General features: G+C 48.8%; 1 protein-coding gene across 1 annotated transcript in view; it reads right to left on the bottom strand.

The window, feature by feature from the left end:
* Positions 1–442: 442 nt before the first annotated feature.
* The window catches only part of TOX4 (TOX high mobility group box family member 4), a 45,561-nt gene continuing 25,971 nt past the window's right edge, over positions 443–20,032 (bottom strand). The window contains exons 4-9 of the mRNA XM_058181448.1: positions 17,035–17,298; positions 14,615–14,893; positions 10,975–11,055; positions 6,201–6,905; positions 4,822–4,985; positions 443–3,174 (exon numbers count right to left, since the gene is read on the bottom strand). Of these exons, the coding sequence (XP_058037431.1) occupies positions 3,111–3,174; positions 4,822–4,985; positions 6,201–6,905; positions 10,975–11,055; positions 14,615–14,893; positions 17,035–17,298 (1,557 nt within the window). The 3' untranslated portion in view covers positions 443–3,110. The remainder of the gene's footprint in view (positions 3,175–4,821; positions 4,986–6,200; positions 6,906–10,974; positions 11,056–14,614; positions 14,894–17,034; positions 17,299–20,032) is intronic.

Genomic DNA, 20,032 nt, shown 5'->3' on the forward strand with positions numbered 1-20,032 from the left:
GAAATTGCATTTGGAAGTTGTGGGAGCTTCATCACTGAAGGCTTTCAAGAAGAGACTGGACTGCCATCTGTCGGAAATGGTGTAGGGTCTCCTGCTGCTTGGGTGGGAGGGGGGTTGGACTAGATGACCTACAAGGTCCCTGCCCGCTTAGTTGATGGAATCCCCAGTGAAAGACAGGGGCGGGGGATAGGACCATTAAATAACTCTTTGTTTGGGGCTGGAAACAGATCAAGAGTATTCCAAGTTTACCTTCAAACAGGTGAAATCTACTTACCTTCCTTACCAGCTCTGAAGTTCAAACGCCCCACCCACGCGTGACTTTCTGTGCATGCGCATGTGCAGAAGGTAAAAGCATATTACTTCCTGGTTAAAACCAGGAAGTAATGAAACCCAGGCGATGGGTGTCGCCGGTGGTTCGGCGATCACTATCAGATCGCCGAACCACAGGCCACAATCACAATCGGATCGCGAGATCCGGTCAGAACCGGGAGCATTTCACCCGTGCTATCAAACTGCCACAAGGTGAAGCAGCAGGCCCTGCACTGAATGTTTTTAAATGCATCTCAGGCTTGTTTTAAAGGCAGAGGTGGGCTGCTGGGGGTTCGGGAGAACCTCTAGCTAAGATTCTGTGCAGTTTGGAGAATCCCCAAGTCCCACTCCTGGCTGGCCCCGCCCACCCCAGGAGTCCCCACGCAGCCCGTTTTGGTTACAGGTAAGTGCAGGGCGTGCGTGGAAGTTTGGGAAGGGCAAAAAACAGGCCTACCGTAAGTACGGGAAGGCTGGAAACGGGCCTGTTTCCAGCCTCCAGAGGGATTCTGGAACCTGGGGAGGCTGTTTTTGCCCTCCCGGAGGCTCAAGAAAAGCCTCCGGAGTCTGGGGAGGGCAAAAATGCCCCCCCACCCCACCCCATGGTGCAGGAGGCGAACTAGGCCACGGCCACCCAGCAACCAGGCAGAGAACCCCTTGCTAAAATTTTTGAACCACACCCCTGTCCAAAGGTGTTTTGCTTTTGTTTTGTTTTTTACAAAAAGTAACTGGACTTAAGTTTTTTTCTTGAAAATATTTCGCTTCTCATTCAAGAAGCTTCTTGGACGAGGGATTAAAACTCTCCTATGGCAGCTCTAGAATTGGGAGGGAATCAACTGGCTGGGTTTGTATGAGCCCCAAGCTACTATTATGGATTTTTTATCAATCCACAATTATTATAAATTAACTACCGTTTATACAGCTAGTCCTCAACTTACAGCTTTTTTCTTAGTGACCAAAGTTACAGTGCGACTGTTTTTCATAGTTACGACTTTTGCATCATGCGATCAAAATTCAGAGGCTTGGCAACCGGTTCGTACTTGACGACCATGGTATTGCATTCATATTTACCGACAAAGAAATAAATAAAGGGAGACTTACTATATAGATCTATTTCAAGCTATTTAAGGTCTCATCAGCTAGCCATACCCTTCTGGGATTCAAACCCGGGCTGCTTGTATATATTAGGTAGATGTATGAACCTCAAAGGCATGGGCTCTGCTCACTTTGTTGGCTGTACCAGGGGAGAGATTAAGTATTAATTTTTTTTGGTATCAGGGCAACCTGGTCTACCCAGATATGGGGTGGAGCATGCTGCTTCCGCAGAAGAGTAAGGTTAGCTCAGGGGTTGGCAACCTGCAGCTCTGGAGCCGCATGTGGCTCTTTCATCCCTCTGCTGCGGCTTTCACCAGTCAGCTCCACAATTCATAGGGCTTTCAATTAGGACAGATAGAGGAAAGAGGACGCCACGCTAGGAGGAGACTCTATGGTAGGGGAACCGGACTTCCGGTCGGCAGAGGAAAAAGGATGCTGTGCTAGGAGACGACACTAGTGCGGGAACCGGACTTCTGGACAGCTCTAGAATTGAGCCGGGGGGGCTTCCGGTTAGGACCTTTGTGGCTCTTGTTTAAGGTTGCCGACCTCTGAGCTAGCTGATGAGAGCTAAATAGCTTGAAATAGATCTATACTAGTCTCGTTCTTTCTTTTCTCTTTCTTTCTCTCTTTCTCTCTCTCTTTGTAAATATAAATTTAACACAAAAAAGTTTGTCCCAAAAGCGACTGCCCATGAAGGGTCCTGGATTGGGGCTGAAAGGCAAAAGCGGAAGCAGTATGCTCCGCCCCATATTTGGGTAGACCTGGTTGCCCCGATAGGAAAAAAACACTTAACGACCGTTGCTGCGTCCCAAGGTCGCGTGGTTTTTATTTTTGCGACCTTCGGAGGAGGAAAGTCAATGGCCAGGTTCACTTCACCACCGGACCCCTCACTTATCCACCGCAGCGATTCATTTAACCATCGCGGCAAGAAAAGTCGTAGCACGGGACAAAACTCCCCGAACCAATATCTCGCTCAGCGACAGAAATTCGGGGCTCGGTTGTGGTGGTAAGTCGAGGACTACCTGCAGTGTTAACAAGGTGGTTGGGGTTTAGCTGGGCATGATGCAGGAACGAAGTTGCTCCCTCAAACGAGGTTAATGGGAGCCTCACAGATCCAAATATTCGCACCAGGGTTGCAGGCTGAACGAACAGGGAGGGCTCACTCACAACCGCACAATCAAGTCCACCTTTCGCCATGGTCTCACACACACACCTCCCACCATCTGCCGTGGAAACATCCTTTGCCACCTCTAGCAGAGGAATTCCTGCTCACTGAATCCATCCTTTTTTTTTTTTTTTTTTGGTTTTATTTTCCTAACCCTCCCCCAGGAAGTACATGGCAGATTTCAGCCGACTTTCCTCTTCCAGCTTTTAATCGCTCCGTCAAGAGAAACATTATTATTAAAGAGATTTTGTGTATAGAAAAAAAAAAAAGAGAGGGAGGGGGGAAGGCAGTGCCACCCCACAGTTTTCTTCCTCACACCCTTCTCCAAAGGGATGTTTTTGTTTTTTTCCTCTTGCTGGTGGGTCTTCAGCTGAGAAGATGTCCAGAACCTGCTTTCCCAACCCTCACAGTTGCAAGGAAGAGATTTTTCTTCTTCTTCTTTTTTTCCCGGATTTGGACATCGTCCTTTTGGGCAGAAATGTGCAACGGCAACACAAAACTGCGTAGTTTCTTTCCCCACCACTGTTATTATGGGAGTGGGGTGTTATTTCACAAAGACGACATTGTTGTTGGAATTGCGAGAGGCTAGCCAAGCTAGGAACACATCCCTGGGTTGGGGGAGGGGGTTGAGAGAGAGGGAAAGAGAAAGAGAAAGGAGGGGGGGAACATATGTCAGTTAACAGAAAACCAAACTGAAACAAGATTAACGTACAGGTGGTCCTTGATTTACAATGGTTCGTTTAGGGACCGTTCAAAGTTACGACGGCACTGGAAAACGGACTTCGAACCGTTTTCCAGAGTTACGACTTTTCCGGCGTTCACATGATCAAAATTCACAAACTGGGCCACTGTCTCGTATTTATGACCGTTGCTGTGTCCCAAAGTCATGCAATCCCCTTTTGTGACCTTCTGACAGGCAAAGTCAACGAGGAAACCAGATTCGCTTAAAAGCCGGGTTACCTAACCTGTCAACCGCGATCCACGGTGGCAAGAAAAGACGTAAAATGGGGCACGATTCACTGAAAGCATATACACCAAGACAAATTCCTTGTGTGTCCAATCCAGTGCTTCTCAAATAGTGGGGCGCGTCCCCCAGGGGGGGTGCGAGGCTCCGTAAAGGGGGGCGCGTTTTACCTCGGCAAACACTGTCATAACAAGCTAAGCCCCGTGTTTATGTCTCTGTATCCAATCAGAGAACAATGGGGGGCGCGAAAAATGTTTTCTTCTTCCTAGGGGGGCATGACAGAAAATAACTGAGAAGCACTGGTCCAATCACACTTGGCCAATAAAAATTTCTATTCTGTTCTATTCTTAACCAATGTCTCACTTCACAACATAAATTTTGGGGCTCCATTACGGTCGTTAAGTCAAAGACTACCTGTACTGGATTCTGACCCGTGGTGCCACCATGGCTAAATCGGGGAAATTCCCTTCCGTGGCATCTCTCAGAAGAACCACACAGATGCTCTAAGCCAGGGGGTGTCAAATGCAAACCCCGCGAGCCGGAAGTGGCCTGCGATGTGGTCGGATCCGGCCCATTGGGCTGTCCTAGAAAATGTAAGGGGCGAGCCTGCGTGGCTTCAGCCCGGTGTGCGCAATGCGAAGAGGAAACATCAGGCCAGTGTGGCTTTGGCCTGGTCTACCCAGTGCGAGGAGGAAACATGCCAGCAGTTTAAGGCAGGGGTTTGCAACCTTAAATACTCAAAGAGCCATTTGGACCAGTTTCCCACAGAAAAGAAAACACCGGGAGCCACAAAACCTGGGTGGGCGTGGCCAACTTGATGTCACTCACTTCCATCAGTCACATGACCCCCCTAGCCAGTCATTAGGGCAGAGAACCAGTTGTTAAAAAAACACCGGGAACCACAAAATCCTTTTAACATCTCTCTCTCTCTCCCCTCGCTCCCTCCCTCTCTCTTTGTATCTCTCTATGTCTCTCTCTCTCTCCCCCTTTCTCTATATCTCTGTGTCTCTGCCCTGGCCGCTTCCCCACTGTTGCCCTTACCTTCTCAGGCCAGGCAAGGAGGGACCAGCCAGTGGTGGGATCACCTGACAGGGAGCCACAGCAGAAGGCCCAAAAAGCCGCATGTCGCTCTGGAGCCGCAGGTTGCTGACCCCTGGTTTAGGGACTGGTGTCAAGCTGGCCACGCCCACCCAGTCGGCCATGCCTGCCCAGGCCCCCAAGGTCAACCACAGCCCTGATGCGGCCCTCAATGAAATCGAGTTCGACACCCCCCTGCTCTCAGCAAACCCACCTGCAGTGTTTAACCACGCATTCGTTGCTACAGTATTCGTTGTCCCAGTCACTGTTGACCACGGGAGGGTTGTCGCAGCCCACCCGGATGCAGCGAGGGCGGGGTGACATGGCCACGGGCGATTCGGAGACAAGCTCCACGTGCATTTGCGTTGGAGACTCCACCTGGAAGAGAAAGGAAAAGGAAGTTTCTGAGTTTAGTCGACGAGCCTGCTAGAGCGGGGGAGACGGAAAACACAAGGCTCTTCGGGCCTGCAAATCGGAGGAGGAAAAAGAGCCGAGATCTCCTCTTCCCCAATCCAGTCCAATTAAGCTGCCTTTTTGATTGACAGAATAACAAGAGTTGGACGGGGAGCCACAAAACCAGGGTGGGCGTGGCCAACTCGACGTTAGGCAAAACCTGCCTACCCAGGTTTTGTGACTCCCCATGTTTTCTATGGGAAATAGGTATCTCCCTTTTTCCCTCCCTCTCATCTCTTTCACCCTCTCTCATCTCTCTTTCTCTATGTCCCTCTCCCTCTCATCTTTCCCTTTCTCTCATGTCTTTATTTTTCTCTCTCCCTCCCTATCACCCTATCTTCCTCTCCTCCCTCTCTCATTTCTCTCTCTCTCTTTCACTCTCTCATCTTACTTTTTCTGTCTCCCTCCCTTTCATTTTTTTCTATCTCCCACTCCCTCATCCCCCTCTCCTGCATCTCTCTCTCTTTCTTTCTTTCTTTCCCTCTCTTGCTTTCTCCCCCCACACCTGTGTGTGTGTGTGTGTGTGTGTGTGTGTGTGTGTATTTCTTGCTCCCCGTCTCTGTGTCCCTTCTCACTCTCTCAGAAAGCCCTGCGTGCTCTCCTTGGGACTTTTTGTTACCCATTTTTTCTTTCTTCCTTTTGGAAATCTGGGCTGGCTGAGGAACGAATGAACCCACAATGGAGGCTTCCCTCCTCCTCCTCCTCCTCCTCCTCTCGTGACCCCCTGACTAGCTGTGGCAGGGCTGAGAGGGTGCACATGAAGGGGGGAGGGGGAGGGAAGCCTCCACTGCGGGTTCGTTCATTCCTCAGATCTTTTTTTTTCGTGAACTTCTGTTTCGTCACTTGCAGGGAAACAGAAGCTCACAAAAGAAACGTCACAGAGATCTGTTCTGGAGTGACAGCACGTGTGCCACTAGAGAGGGCTCTGCGTGCCACCTTCGGCATGCGTGCCATAGGTTCGCCATCACAGGCGTAGGGGTTTCCTGCCTGAGCAGGGGGTTGGACTAGAAGACCTCCAAGGCCCCTTCCAACTCTGGTTCTGTTCTTCCGCTCCGCTCCACTCTTCAAACTATGTTGTTCTGTTATTCTGCTATTCACTCCAATGCTTTTTTTTTTCTACTTCCACATGGCTCTCCTTACCTCCGGCACGACATCGATGGGCTCCGGAGATGTTTGGAGCTCAGTGCTGGTCCTCTCGGGGCTGCTCTCTTCCGTCCGCAGAGCAATGGGCTGGATCTGAAGGGCCGGCGGGGGCAGGATTTTGATCTGCAGGGGAGGCGGGGGCTGCTGGAGGTTGAGGCGCACCTTCTGTTGCAGAGGAGGCTGCTGCATGGCTTGAAGAGGAGGGGGCTGCTGGAGAATGGTGACCGGCTGGGCAGGGGGCTGCTGAGGCATCTGCTGAAGAGGGGGAGGCTGCAGCCGCGGCAGGTGCATTGACGAGGCGGCCGCAGCGGCCGCAGCTAAAACCGAACGCGTGACGATCTGGGTGGTTCCTGTCCCGGCTTGCAGCTGCCCCAGCTGGATGCCCCGCGAGGTCACCATCGTGGCGGGGATCACCGTCACCACGCCCCCTTGCGACGTGACCGCCAGCGAGGAGGGCAGCATCTGTTTGGGAATGATGATCTTGGTGATGCTGGTTTGGCCGGCCGATTGGGGGCCGGCGCTGGAGGTCACCACCACCGTGGGCTGGGCGGGGACGATAGCAGGAGGCGGTGGGGGAGGCGGACTCTCTAAAGCCGGAGGGTTGGGCGTCACCGGAGCCGGAGGAGACGCCGATTCCACAACAGGGGCCGGCGGCTCCAAAGGAGAAGCGATCGGGTCCAGCTCCACCGTCTCGACTGTGGTCTGGGGAAGGGAAGACAAAACCGGGGATACAGTTCAAGAGGAGACCAAATGTGTGTGGCTACGCTTCCCTGTCCCGGAGTTCTGACCCAGTTCCCCAAACACGACAAACCCTCTGAAGTTAACTCAAAGATTCCTTTACTAGGAGCGCCGGCAGCCCTGGCAAAAAGTTTCTCTCACGCTGTAGGCTAACAAGTCTGGCCGGCCAGGAGATGTTGTGACTCGTCCTCCCTCCTCTCCTCAGCCGGGCCCCTCCCGTCTCCAACCGGGCCTGTTATCGGACTCCGAGTCTGATATTGAAGATGAACGGCCTGTCATGCCTCCAGCCCCTGGCCCTGGCCCCATGCCCGGAGAGGATTCCAGGAGTGGGAGGACAAGCCCGATAAACCTCACTCATACAGCGTGTGTTCCTTTGGCTCAGCCGTCAGAGCAGGAAGCCAGCCAGGTATTGGAATTGCTCGGGCCTACTCCTTCTGACCCCTCCCTTTCCCAGACAGCAGATCCAGCTGAAGACAATTCAGAGTAGGAGGACCCTCGCTTCCGGAGATCTGAGAGGCGACGCTAGCAGAAGGGGGGGAAGGGGCAGGCCTGGATAAATGCTGAGTCATGGAGCCACACCCCACAGCCTATATAAAGGACCTGCTTTTGGCATTCCAATCTTGAGTCAAGCAAAGTCTTATCCAGTTTGCTGATATCAGACCCTATCACTGAAGTCACAACTTGGACTCCTGCCTGCCGTGATAAACCTCGAAGGAACTTGGCAAGCTGCAGAGGCTTCGTTGCCAACTTTGTCACAGACTTCCTTGACTCGTTCGTCGGAGTGGGGTGTGGGACACAACAGGAGATGAATAGTCTGTCTGGCGCATCTATTCATCTCCACCCCCTGCCTTTTATCCCCAGAGCTAGGGTGGGGCTTGGCTAGCAGCGGTTACTGTTACTGCTAGTTACTGTCGTTAACTGAATTTGTTGCAGTTGTTGGGCGAGGCAGCTTCCTACCAGCTTCCCACGATCCAAACCAAATGGCAAAGCCGGCAGGAAGTTGCAAGTCTCAGACCAGCAGGCGGGTAAGTGGCTGCTGCTGTGAGAGATGGGTATAAAGGATGTGGGAGTACAGGAAAGATGTGAGGAGATGTACGAGAGGCGTCATGCGAGGGATGCACGAGGTTGCAGCATGGGTCAGGAAGGGGACCATTTGGGTTAAAGAGGATGCACAGGAGTGAGGTGTAGGTTGAGAAGGGCTTATGGGGGGGGCGCGAGGAGAGCCATATGCATTGGGAAAGAGGTGAGAGGACGCTATGTGGGTCAGGGAGGGTGCATGAGAAGTGCTCCTATTGCAAGGATTGGCCCATATATTTCCACTGCTCTCCTCTTGGGTGACCTTGGACCAATGATTAGGAGACTCAGAGTTCTAGTTCCGCCTTCGGCATGAAAGCCGGTTGGGGGACCTTGGACCAATCAGGAGGAGACTGTTCTAGTCCCGTCTTAGGCATGCAAGCCAGCTAGGTGACTTTGGGCCAGTTCCTCTCTCTCAGTCTAACTCGCTCACAGGGTTGTCGTTAAGAAAAAAAAAAAAAGGAAGGAGTAGTATAATGTATGTTCGCTGCCTTGAATTACTTATAAAAGGAACAAAGGCAAGATAAAAATCCAATATATAATATAAATAAAATAAGGTCTCTTTCAAGTCAGACTGATTTTTTTTTAAAAAAATACAGAGGTTATGAAAGGACAGGCATTTTCTGCATCTTCCTTGTATCTGTGGTCCATCCTGATTTCCTACACACACACACACACACACACCCCAGAAAAAAAGATTGTTTAGTAGTTGAAAGCCTCTCTGTACCGTTTCCAGTTATAAAAACCTCCAGCTTTTGCATCTTAACTAACTAAAAGCACCAGCTAAACCAGGTGTCAGCAACCTGCGGCTCCAGAGCCACATGCGGCTCTTTCGTCCCCCTGCTGTGGCTGCCTATTGGCTGAACCCACCACCACCCACCACTGGCTTGCCCCACCTCTCGCCCTCCCCTTCCAGTCATTCCTCACCTGGCCTGAGAGACAGGAGAGAGAGAAAGAGAGAGAGACAGAGACAGAGACACAGAGAGAGAGAGATACGTTTCCCACAGAAAACACTGGGAGCCACAAAACTGCGTAGGCATGGCTGGGGTGTGTGTGTGTCATGTGACTGGGTGGGAGTGAATGAGGTTGAGTTGACCACACCCACTCAGGTTTTGTGGCTCCCGGTATTTTCTTTTCTGTGGGAAATGGGTCCAAATGGCTCTTTGAGTGTTTAAGGTTGCAGACCTCTGATCTAAACCCTTTCCTTCTGAAATTACTACAAAATGTATGGGATACCGCTAAGGCATTTTTCAGGGGATTAGCAATCTCCTATATAGGAAGGAAAAATAAAGAGAAGAAGAAAAGGGGAAAGGAATTAGAAGAAGAATATAAAAGACTGGAATCGGAAATAGAGAAAGACCCACAAAAAAAGAAATGGCAAAAACCAAATGGAACTAGTAAAAACATGGATTCAATATTTTAGAAAAGAGGAACTGAGACAAAAAAAAATCAAAGCAGCTAAACAAAACTTCTTTGAGAACGCAAAAAAGCCTGTTGACATTCAGACTCAAAAAAAAAAAAAAAAAAGAGAAAAGAAATAGATTCGGAAAAGGATTTGGTAAAGGACTGTATGATAAAATGGGCACAGAATATTCAGGAACCAATAATGTTGGAAACACGGGAGAAAATCTGGGTTAGAAATGTTAAGTTTACACAAGCAAAGAATTTAAGGGAAAATTTTTATAAGATGTTTTATAGATGGCACTTAGATCCCAAAAAATTATCATGTATGTATCCTGATATCCAAGCGAAATGTTGGAGGTGTGATTGTGATGACGCTACATATTTTCATATTTGGTGGACTTGCAAGAAAATTAAGGCCTTTTGGATAAGAATTTGGTGGATTATTCAAAATGTACTGAAGAAGAAGATAAAGTTCCTGCCGCAATTTTTCCTTTTGGGAATTATAACGGATTGTACAGGGATTGAGACTAAATTGATTCTGAATTTAATAACAGCAGCAAGACTGTTGATTGGACAATACTGGAAGATAGAAGAGGTACCTACAATAGAAGAATGGATATTGAAAGTCATTAATTTGGCTGAGATGGCAAAAATCTCAGCTTTTTTAAAAGACAATACGCAGGAAAGATATTTAATTGAATGGAAAAAATGGATTGATTATCTACAAAACAGATATCAGATTAAGAAATATCAGATTGCCTTTGAATAATTAGGAAGTATTATTTTATGTAATGGGGAGGGGGTTGGGAGATGAAAAGATTTGGATGAGGTTAATTGGATTAGAAGGGAAAATTTTACTCTATGTTTGGTTTATGTATAACAATACCTTGTGATTGACCGGGAAGCCGGGGGAAGGAGGGGAAGGGGTTTTCTGGGAGGGAGGGGGGAAAAAGGGGGGAAAATGTTTTTGTTTTTTAAAACTTTTTCAATAAAAAAAAAAGAGAAAAAAATCGATACAAAAGTTAGGAGACGAGGGGTTCAATTCGACACAAAAACGAAGACAAGAAAATAAATAAATAAAAGGATTTTATAGAAAATTATATAGCAAAGAAAACATCCCAGAAGATAAAGTTAAACAATATAGGGTAGAAGTCAACCTACCCAACATGCCAGACGAAGGGAAAACAAAGCTGAATGAAAGAATTACCATGACGGAGTTAATGGAAGCAATTAAAAGGCCAAAAATAAAAATAAAAATAACAAGACACCTGAAATTACTAGAGCAGGGGTGTCAAACTCGCGGCCCAGATGCGTCAAGTGCTGGACTCGCCCACTCCCGTTTTAGCAAAGGGGGGGGAGTCACAATACATTACGTGACGATGTGTGTTTGACACCCATGTACTAGAGACACCATTTCTCATCAGTTCAGGGCAAATGAAATCTTTGGCCCACGAGAGTTTCTACTTCTCCTTTCTTCCCTGGGAGGCGAGTAGAATAAGGGGAAAGTTTCAATGGAGCATGGATGGGGAAAAAGGAAGAGGTCACGTCTCCTTACTTGGCACTCTTGGTTGTCCCGATAGGCAGCTAACGCTTTTAAATATTCCTTCTTGGCAGCTTCCGTTTTCCGCTTGTACACCTACAAAAAGGGAGAGATGGGGATTATAAAGCAGGCTGGAGCTTCAGCACGTCCCCTTACTTGCTGATCTTCAATTCACTTACCAGCCCTTGTAGAAGTGTTTCTCAACCTTAGCACCTTTTAAGATGGGTGGACTTCCAGCTCCCACAATTCCACCCATGTTTTAAGTCAGTGTTGGCGAACCTTTTTGGCACCGAGTGCTGAAATGGAGGGCACGCGCGCACAACGCGCAAGCTGAAAACCGGAAGAACAGCCCCCCCGGGGCGCATGCGCACGCAGAGAAGATGATGTTCCGGTTTCCAGCACATGCATGCGCACCGGCCACCTGGTCTTCTGGTTTCTGGTGTGCATGTGTGTGGAAAGATCAGCTGGCCAGTGCACATGGGCACACTGGAAACCAGCCGCGCAGGGAAGATGATGTTCCGGGTTCCAGCATGCGCGCCAGCCACCTGGTCTTCTGGTTTCCGGTGTGCATGTGCATGGAAAGATCAGCTGGCCAGTGCAAACTGGAAACCAGAAAATTGTCTTCCTTGCGCGCAGCTGCTCTTCCCGTTTCCAGCGCTCCCGCGCATGTGAAGACCAGCTGGCTGGCAAGACAAAACCCGGAAGAGCAACGGGAACGACTCGCATGCCGAGAGATGGCTCAGTGTGCCACATACCAGGTTCGCCATCACCGGTTTTAAGTCAATAAGGCTGAGAAACACAGCCTCTTAGTACAGGTAGTTCTTGACTTACAACCACAACTCGAATGTCTGTTGTTAAAGCAAGACCGGTGGTTAAGCGGGTTCTGCCCCATTTGACGCTTGTTCTGGCCACGGTTGTTCAGGGAACCATTGCCACCGTGAAGTCAGCAACACGATTGGGAGGTAAAACTGACTTCCCCATTGACTTTTTGTTGGTCTGATCGACAAAGGCGATCATGGGATCCAACACACGGCAACCCAGCATAAATAGGAACCAGCTGTTGTCGAGTGTCTGAATTTTGATCATGTGACCACGACAGTTGTTAAGTGGGGAAAAACAGTCATCGTAAGTCGACTTCTTTTCAGTGCCGTTGTAAAGCTGAATGGTCACTAGATGAACTGTTGTTGGAAATGGCTTGAATTTCAAACCAGGAAGGATTCTCCATCTGAGGCAGGTACAATATTAACCTGGACTGAGAATCTCCATAGATATTAACCTGGGAAGGTTTTGGCCCATTCAGAGCAGTGCTGGTTGCAAAAATCTGTGCTCCAGAGGCACTGCTTAAAGATGATTTGATTAAATAGCAATAGCAATGGCACTTAAGACTTCTATACCGCTTCACAGTGCTTTTACAGCCCTCTCTAAGATGTTTACAGAGTCCGCATATTGGCCACCCAACAATTTGGATCTTCACTTTACCCACCTCGGAAGGATGGAAGGCTGAGTCAACCTTGAGCCTGGTGAGATTCGAACTGCCAAATGGCAGGCAGCCGGCAGTCAGCAGAAGTAGCCTGCAGTACTGCGCTTTAAGCACTGCGCCACCGTGGCTCATTAAACCCTCAAAAGAGGATAAAAAGCTGAAAAGGTCCCAGATTAATCAATCAGTTTTTTTAATAAAAGGAATGTGTTTAGAAAGTGGCCAGAGTTAACCAGGTGGCTGCCTCCACTGTGTTGTGGGCGGGGAGGTGACATTGTTGTGGTCCGCCAGTAGCCCCGCGGAGCTAGCAGTGGAATCAGACAGTGAGGAGGCTGGGGAGGACAATAGGCCAGTCCTGGAGTCAGGGGAAGGCCTGGACGAGGGTTCTGCATCAGAAGCAGAGATGGGGCCAGGGCCATCTGGGAGCGATAGACAGACTCTGGATCCTCCAGAGATGGACAGCAGAGAGACAGAGGAACAGGAGGAGCCTGTTCCTAATGCATGCATGCAAAGAGCTGCCGGAAGGCAAGAGCAGCTAAAGCAAAAAGGACGACTAAGGCCAGGAGATGATTGGCCTCTCCCATAAGGCTTAAAAGAGCAGCAACGGCTCTGGGGCTCTTTGTAGGAAAGCAACGTTGCTACAATTGTTTCTAATCAGCATTTCTTGTTTCTGAATTTCTTAGGGCTTTGCCAAGAAAAGCCTTTGGCGAAAGGGTGCCAAAGAAGACAAAAGTTTGTGATAAAGCCGAAGGGCTTTTTCTGAAGAACTTTGTTTTGGAATTAATTTGGACTAAGATGGGAATGAAGTAATTCTCAGCTATTCTAATAAAATACATTTGTTTAGGACTGATTGTGTCTGGTAATAACTACTTGGGCCTAGGTCACAACAGACATCCACCCATCAACAGCAGAACACAGCTCCTGGGTCTGAAAGTTCCCATTTGTTTGCACCGGCTTCTATTCCAGTGTTTCTATCCTTGAAAGCTTTTCAGACGTGTGGATTTCAACTCCTAGAATTCCCCAGCCGGCATATGCTGGGATTTGAAGCCCACATGTCTTAAAAATTGACGAAGTCTGTGACTCTCCAGCTTAAAAAGAGCTGAGAAAAAGCTGATACCTACTTTAATATCAATTCTGCTCAATGCATCACGTGGAACTCAGATCAGACTTTAGGAGGAAGACTTCATGTGTTCGTTTCCCAAGAGGTTATTTCACACACACGCATCTTTATAAGGAATCCCATAATGCAGTGTTTCCCAACCTTCACCATTATAGGACCTACGGATTTCAATTTCCAGACTTCTCTACTGCTGGCTGGGTGTTGTGGCCCGCTGGTAGTCAAGAGGTTGGGGAGGAACTTGGGCAAGTCCTGGGGGCTGGGGAAAACTCAGACAAGGGCTCTGCGTCAGAGGCAGAGAGAGAGCTAGACAGCAGCGAGGCAGAGGAACAGCTGGAGCCTGTTCCCAGTGTGCGCATGCGCAGAGTTGTTGGAAGACAAGAACAACTCAGAAAGCAGGGTCGACTTGGGAGTAAAGCGACACCTTGGAGGTGATTGGCCCCTCCCATAGGAAACAAAAGAGGAGCAAACAGGGATTGGCTTTTGCAGGAAACAATTCGTTCGTTCTGTGACTCTGAGAGACTGTGTGCCAAGTTTTGCCTTGTACTGTGTTTGGAAACAAGTTACGTGGCAGCTTGCCAAACGAGATAAGGTTTGCTGACAAATATTCCTCTGAAACACTTTTTGAACAAGCCTTGCTGACTGTGAATGAAAGTACTTCACAGTTGTGTAAATAAAAGAGGTTTTGCCGGGACCAAGACTCTGCTTCCTGCTTTTTAAGGGAGCCTAGAACACTGGGGTATTCTGGGAGTTGAAGTCCAGAAGTCTTAAAATGGTTAAGATTGGGAAACATTGCTCTAACTACCAAGTTTCTACTGCTCTTGAAGGACCAGGTAGCCTTCCTCAACTTGATTCCTGCCAACGATCAACTTAATCGATGTTTTTGGCTCAATTTGTGTGCAAAATGTTTGGAGGTGAAAATGAGTGAATACAAAAATGAGTGGTTTTTTGAGAGCTCCAGTCAGACTCTGTGTGGCGCTGTCCTTGGTGCTGAAAGTTTGGCAATGGGCATGCGTTCCACCTCTATAACCGCTCGGCGCAACAAACCCTTTGGGACGTACTTGCTTCTGTTCCTCTCCCAAGCTGTCCCACATCGAGGCGACAATCTTAGAGACCTCGCCGAAGGTGGCTTTGGGGTTCTGCCCTTTAATGGCCGCCTGGGTGTCCCGAAAGAAGAGGGCGTAGGCAGAGACGGGCTTCTGGGGCTCGTTGGGGTCCTTCTTTTTCTTCTGCTTCTTGGGCGCTTTCTGCTTCTTCCCGATGTCCAGCACGACCGCGGGTGCTGCAACCGGCGGGGGCACCACCGAAGCAGGCGGGGCTGGTTTGGCGACAGAAACTTGCTACGGGACAGAGATGAACACGGTAAGAAATGAAGTCCTAGGTTGCATTAACAGAGAGATAGAATGAAGATCATGTGAAGTGTTAATACCATTTCTTGACCGGGATGCCTTATGCATGGTCACTCATGCTCTCGTCACTTCTCGTCTGGATTATTGCAATGCTCTCTACATGGGGCTACCCCTGAAGTGCACTCGGAGACTCCAGTTAGTCCAGAATGCAGCTGCGCGGGTGATTGAGGGAGCATCACGTTGCTCCCGGGTAACACCACTCCTGCGCAGTCTGCACTGGCTACCTGTGGTCTTTCGGGTGCGCTTCAAGGTGCTGGTTACCACCTTTAAAGCGCTCCATGGCTTAGGGCCCGGGTACTTACGGGACCGCCTGCTGTTACCTCATGCCTCCCACCGACCCGTGCGCTCTCACAGAGAGGGTCTTCTCAGGGTGCCGTCCGCCAAGCAATGTCGGCTGGCGGCCCCCAGGGGAAGGGCCTTCTCTGTGGGAGCACCTACTCTCTGGAACGAACTTCCCCCCGGTTTACACCAATTACCCGACCTTCGGACCTTTCGCCGGGAATTGAAAACCTATCTATTTATCCAAGCGGGACTGGCCTGAATTTTAAATTTTTAAATTTTTAATTTTTTTTCAATTTTAATAATTTTATTGGGTATTTTAATATGGTCAATTTGACGGTTTTAATTTCGGCCTTTATTGAATAAGTTTTTTAATTGTTATTTTAAGTTTGTATATTTAACTGTTTTAATGTAGGCTGTACACCGCCCTGAGTCCTTCGGGAGAAGGGCGGTATAAAAGTTTAAATAATAAATAATAATAAATAATAAATAAATAAATAAAATTTCCCCGAAAATAAGACCCAACTGAAAAATAAGTCCTAGCATGACTTTTTCAGTATGATCATATTATAAACCCTACCCCCAAAATAAGCCCCAGTTAAGATTGTCAGCCAGATGGGTGCATTTAGTACCGTATTTCCCCCAAAATAACCCCTAACCAGAAAATAAGCCCTAATGCATCTTTTGGAGCAAAAATTAATATAAGACCCAGTCTTATTTTTGGGAAAACATGGTACCACTTTATAATGCCTTTGTAAGGCCATCCTTGGAATACTTTATGCAGTTTTGGTCACCATGTTATAAAAAAGATGCTGACCAGAGGCAACAATGATGATTAGAGGACTGGAGGTTAAAACGTATCAAGAAAGGTTGCTGGAATTGGATATCGTTAGTTTAATGAAAAGAAGGACTAGGGGAGACATGATAGCAGTGTTCCAAAAATCTAAGGAGCTGCCACAAAATAAGAGGGAGTCAACCTCTTCTCCGAAGCACATGAAGGCAGGACAAGCAGCAATGGATGATAAGTAAGGAGAGAAGAAACTTAGAACTAGGGAGAAATTTCCTGACAGTTAGAACAATTAATCAGTGGAACGATTTGCTTTCAGAAATTGTAAATACTCCAACACTGGAGGTTTTTAAGAAGAGACTGGGCAATCTGTCTGAAATGGTATAGGGTTTCCTGCCGGAGCAGGGGGTTAGACTAGAAGACCTCCGAGGTCCCTTCCAACTCATTTCTCTATATTCAGAAAGAGCTGCACGGAGCAGAGATGAAGCCTATAACTGCGGGCAGGTGGAATAGATTTTATTTTGGCTCTCGTCTGTACCAGCCACTTCCTTGGCAACTTGGGGCTTCAACTCCCAGAATTCCCCAGCCAGCAAATGCTGGGAGTGGAAGTCCACATGTCTTAAAGTTGCCAAGGTTGAGAAACTGTGTTCTATTCAAACTCTTTCTGAGGTCCTGCTTACTTATGTGAACTGAAGAAGCTTCTTGGATGAGAAGTGAAATGTTTTGAAATAATTTAAAAAAAAACAACGAAGTCCAGTTGCCTTTTAGAAAAAACACCTTTGGGACAACCATGATCTGGATGATTGAAAATATTCATAGACAGCAACTGGGCTATTTAAAAAGCTACACAGGGTTGGGCATCACCTTTGCTAGAAAGGGGTGGGGTTTGAATGATGATGTTACCTCGTTGAGTAATGAAGTCTGCAAGGAAACAGCCACGCACATAGAGCATTGAGGACGCCCCTCAAATTCTCTCCCTCTCAACAGCCAGCTGGCCGAAACTCACCCGCCTGATTTCTTCTGGCTCCTCCTCCTGCAGAGAATTGGCGGGTGAAGGGGTGGGTGTAAGCCGCTCCTCGGGGGACTGGGCAGCGGGAGGCAGGATGGAACTTCCTCCCAGGCTGAGCCCCAGCTGAGAGCTCAGCTCCGACTGGTCAATGGTGGTCAGCTGCCCGTGCCCCATGAGGCCAGTGCTGATGTCCGTCATAGGCACGTCAATGGTGACAGGCGGATTGGCGCTGTACTGGGTTCCCATGGGGTGATCCAAATCCTAGAAAAAGGGCAGAGTCAATTTAGAATACAGATGTCAGGCAGGGCAGCTTCGAAGCCAGGTGCCACCTTAGCTTCCTGGCCAGCTGTTCACACCTCTGCTCTGCAGAATCCACTTCCAAAGGTGCCTTTTTTCAAGAGGCAACTGGACTTTGCGGAAGTCCAGTTGCCACTTGAAAAAAGCACCTTTGGGACATCCATGACCTGGATGTCCAAGAATCGCCATAGACATGGATTGGGGTTCCTCCCCCCAACAAACACAGCAGCAGGAGTCCCTGTAAATGATCCGTTTACAGATAGTCCTTGACTGAGCCCTGTTGCTAAGCGAGACATTTGTTAAATGAGTTCTGCCCGTTTTACGACTTTTATGGCTACGTTCGTTAAGCTAATCGCCACGTCATATTAGTTAGCACACTCGTTAAGTGACTCTGGCTTGCCCCTTGCTTGTCAGAAGGTCTCAGAAGGGGATCGCACGACCCCAGGACACTGCCACCGTCGTAAATACGAACCAGGCATCACACATCCGAAAGTAAATCACGCGACCATGGGGATGCTGCAACGGTCGTGTGAAAAACGGTCGTAAGTCACTTTTTTCAGTGCCGTTGTCACTTGGAATGGTCGCTAAAGGAACTGCTGTAAATCGAGGATTCCCCGTATTCAGTTTGTGCCCTGACTCCCCATTCCAACAGGTTTGAAAGATAGGAAGGGAATGAGCCAGTTCCCCTCCTCTAAGGAGGTCCATCTAGCACATGGGGCCCCAACTCCCAGGCCGCAACCCACTACCAGAAAGAAAGTGCCCTCCGCCCACAAAATCGCAAAGCTGTTTCTGAGCCACATCTACTGTCTGCATGGAGTGCCGAGAAGGATCATATCAGATTAGGAGGTCCAGTTTAAGGCAAAGTTCTGGAGGGAATTCATTCAATGAATTCGCTTCCTATCAGGGCCTTAGCTCGGGTTTTCATCCAAGCACAAATGGTGCAGCAGAATGAACTAATGCAATGGTCGAGCAGTATTTGAGGTACTATGTCAAAAATGAGCCACGGTGGCGCAGTGGTTAAGAGTGCAGTACTGCAGGCTACTTCTGCTGCCTGCCGACTGCCTGCAATTTGGCAGTTCAAATTTCAACCAGGCTCAAGGTCGACTCATCCTTCTATCCCCCTGCGGTGGGTAAAATGAGGACTCAGATTGTTGGGGGCAATAGGCCAACTCTGTAAACTGCTGAGAGAGGGCTGTAAAGCCCTGTAAAGTGGTATATAAGTCTACGTGCTATTACTACATTAAATAGTAAACAGCCCTGGGCTTGTTTGAACCTGAGCTTCGGGAGAAATTGGTGAGCGGTTGCGTGAAGCTTCCCTTGTGCGAGCAGACGGCACTTGTGCACGAAGCTCCATTCATACGAATGGAGCTTCGCGCAAGGGCAAAGGCCTCCACTGGTATGAAGTTGTCGAAGTGCTGTCCCGGTGTTTGGAAGCCGTACGGGTCTGGATGGGGAGAAACAGGCTCAAGCTTAATCCCTCCAAGACGGAGTGGCTGTGGATGCCGGCATCCCGATTCAGTCAACTGCAGCCGCAGTTGACTGTTGGAGGCGAGTTATTGGCCCCAAAGGATAGGGTGCGCAACTTGGGTGTCCTCCTGGATGATCGGCTGTCGCTTGAAGATCATTTGACGGCCGTCTCCAGGAGGGCCTTCCACCAGGTTCACCTGGTTCGGCAGTTGCGCCCCTTCCTTGATCGGGATGCCTTGTGCACAGTCACTCATGCACTCGTTACCTCTCGCTTGGATTATTGTAATGCTCTCTACATGGGGCTCCCCTGAAGTGCACTCGGAGGCTTCAGTTAGTTCAGAATGCAGCTGCGCGGGTGATAGAGGGAGCTACGCGTAGCTCCCACGTAACACCGCTCCTGCACAGACTGCACTGGCTACCTGTGGCCTTTCGAGTGCACTTTAAGGTGTTGGTTATGACCTTTAAAGCGCTCCATGGCTTAGGGCCTGGGTACTTACGGGACCGCCTGCTGTTACCACATGCCTCCCACCGACCCGTACGCTCTCACAGAGAGAGACTTCTCAGGGTGCCGTCCGCCAAACAATGTCGGCTGGCGGCCCCCAGGGGAAGGTCCTTCTCTGTGGGGGCTCCCACACTCTGGAACGAGCTTCCCCCAGGTTTACGCCAAATACCTGACCTTCGGACTTTCCGGCGCGAACTGAAGACACAGCTTTTCATCCGCGCGGGGCTGGCTTAAATTGAATTTTAAATGTTTAAATTTTTTATTAATTCTAAATGGGGTTTTTTAGCGTATGGTAAATTTTTTAAATTTTCAGGCCAATTTAAATAAGTTTTTTAAATTCCATTTTAATTGTATTTTGTATTGTTCATTTTATTCTGCCTGTACACCGCCCTGAGTCCTTCGGGAGAAGGGCGGTATAAAAATCAAATAAATAAATAAAAATAAAATAAATAAAATAAAATGAAGGGAGGGCACATGAACTACTCACAAATGGAGCACAGGTGCGCACAGGTGCACCTGCCACCGCACCCAGGCAGGTTGCCAAGCTGTAATGGCTGGGGACTGCTGATCGAGCAGGACCAAGCAGAAGGACCTTTTCTGTGGTGGCTCCCTCCCTGTGGAATATCACCCCTGCAGAGCTCACGGGATACTCTTTCCCAAGGCTCAGAAGACCCGATTCTGTCAATAGGACTCATGGAAGCTATCAAACGCTTGTTTGATTGTTGTTGC

Source organism: Ahaetulla prasina, chromosome 4, assembly GCF_028640845.1.
Source record: "Ahaetulla prasina isolate Xishuangbanna chromosome 4, ASM2864084v1, whole genome shotgun sequence".
NCBI lineage: Eukaryota > Metazoa > Chordata > Lepidosauria > Squamata > Colubridae > Ahaetulla > Ahaetulla prasina.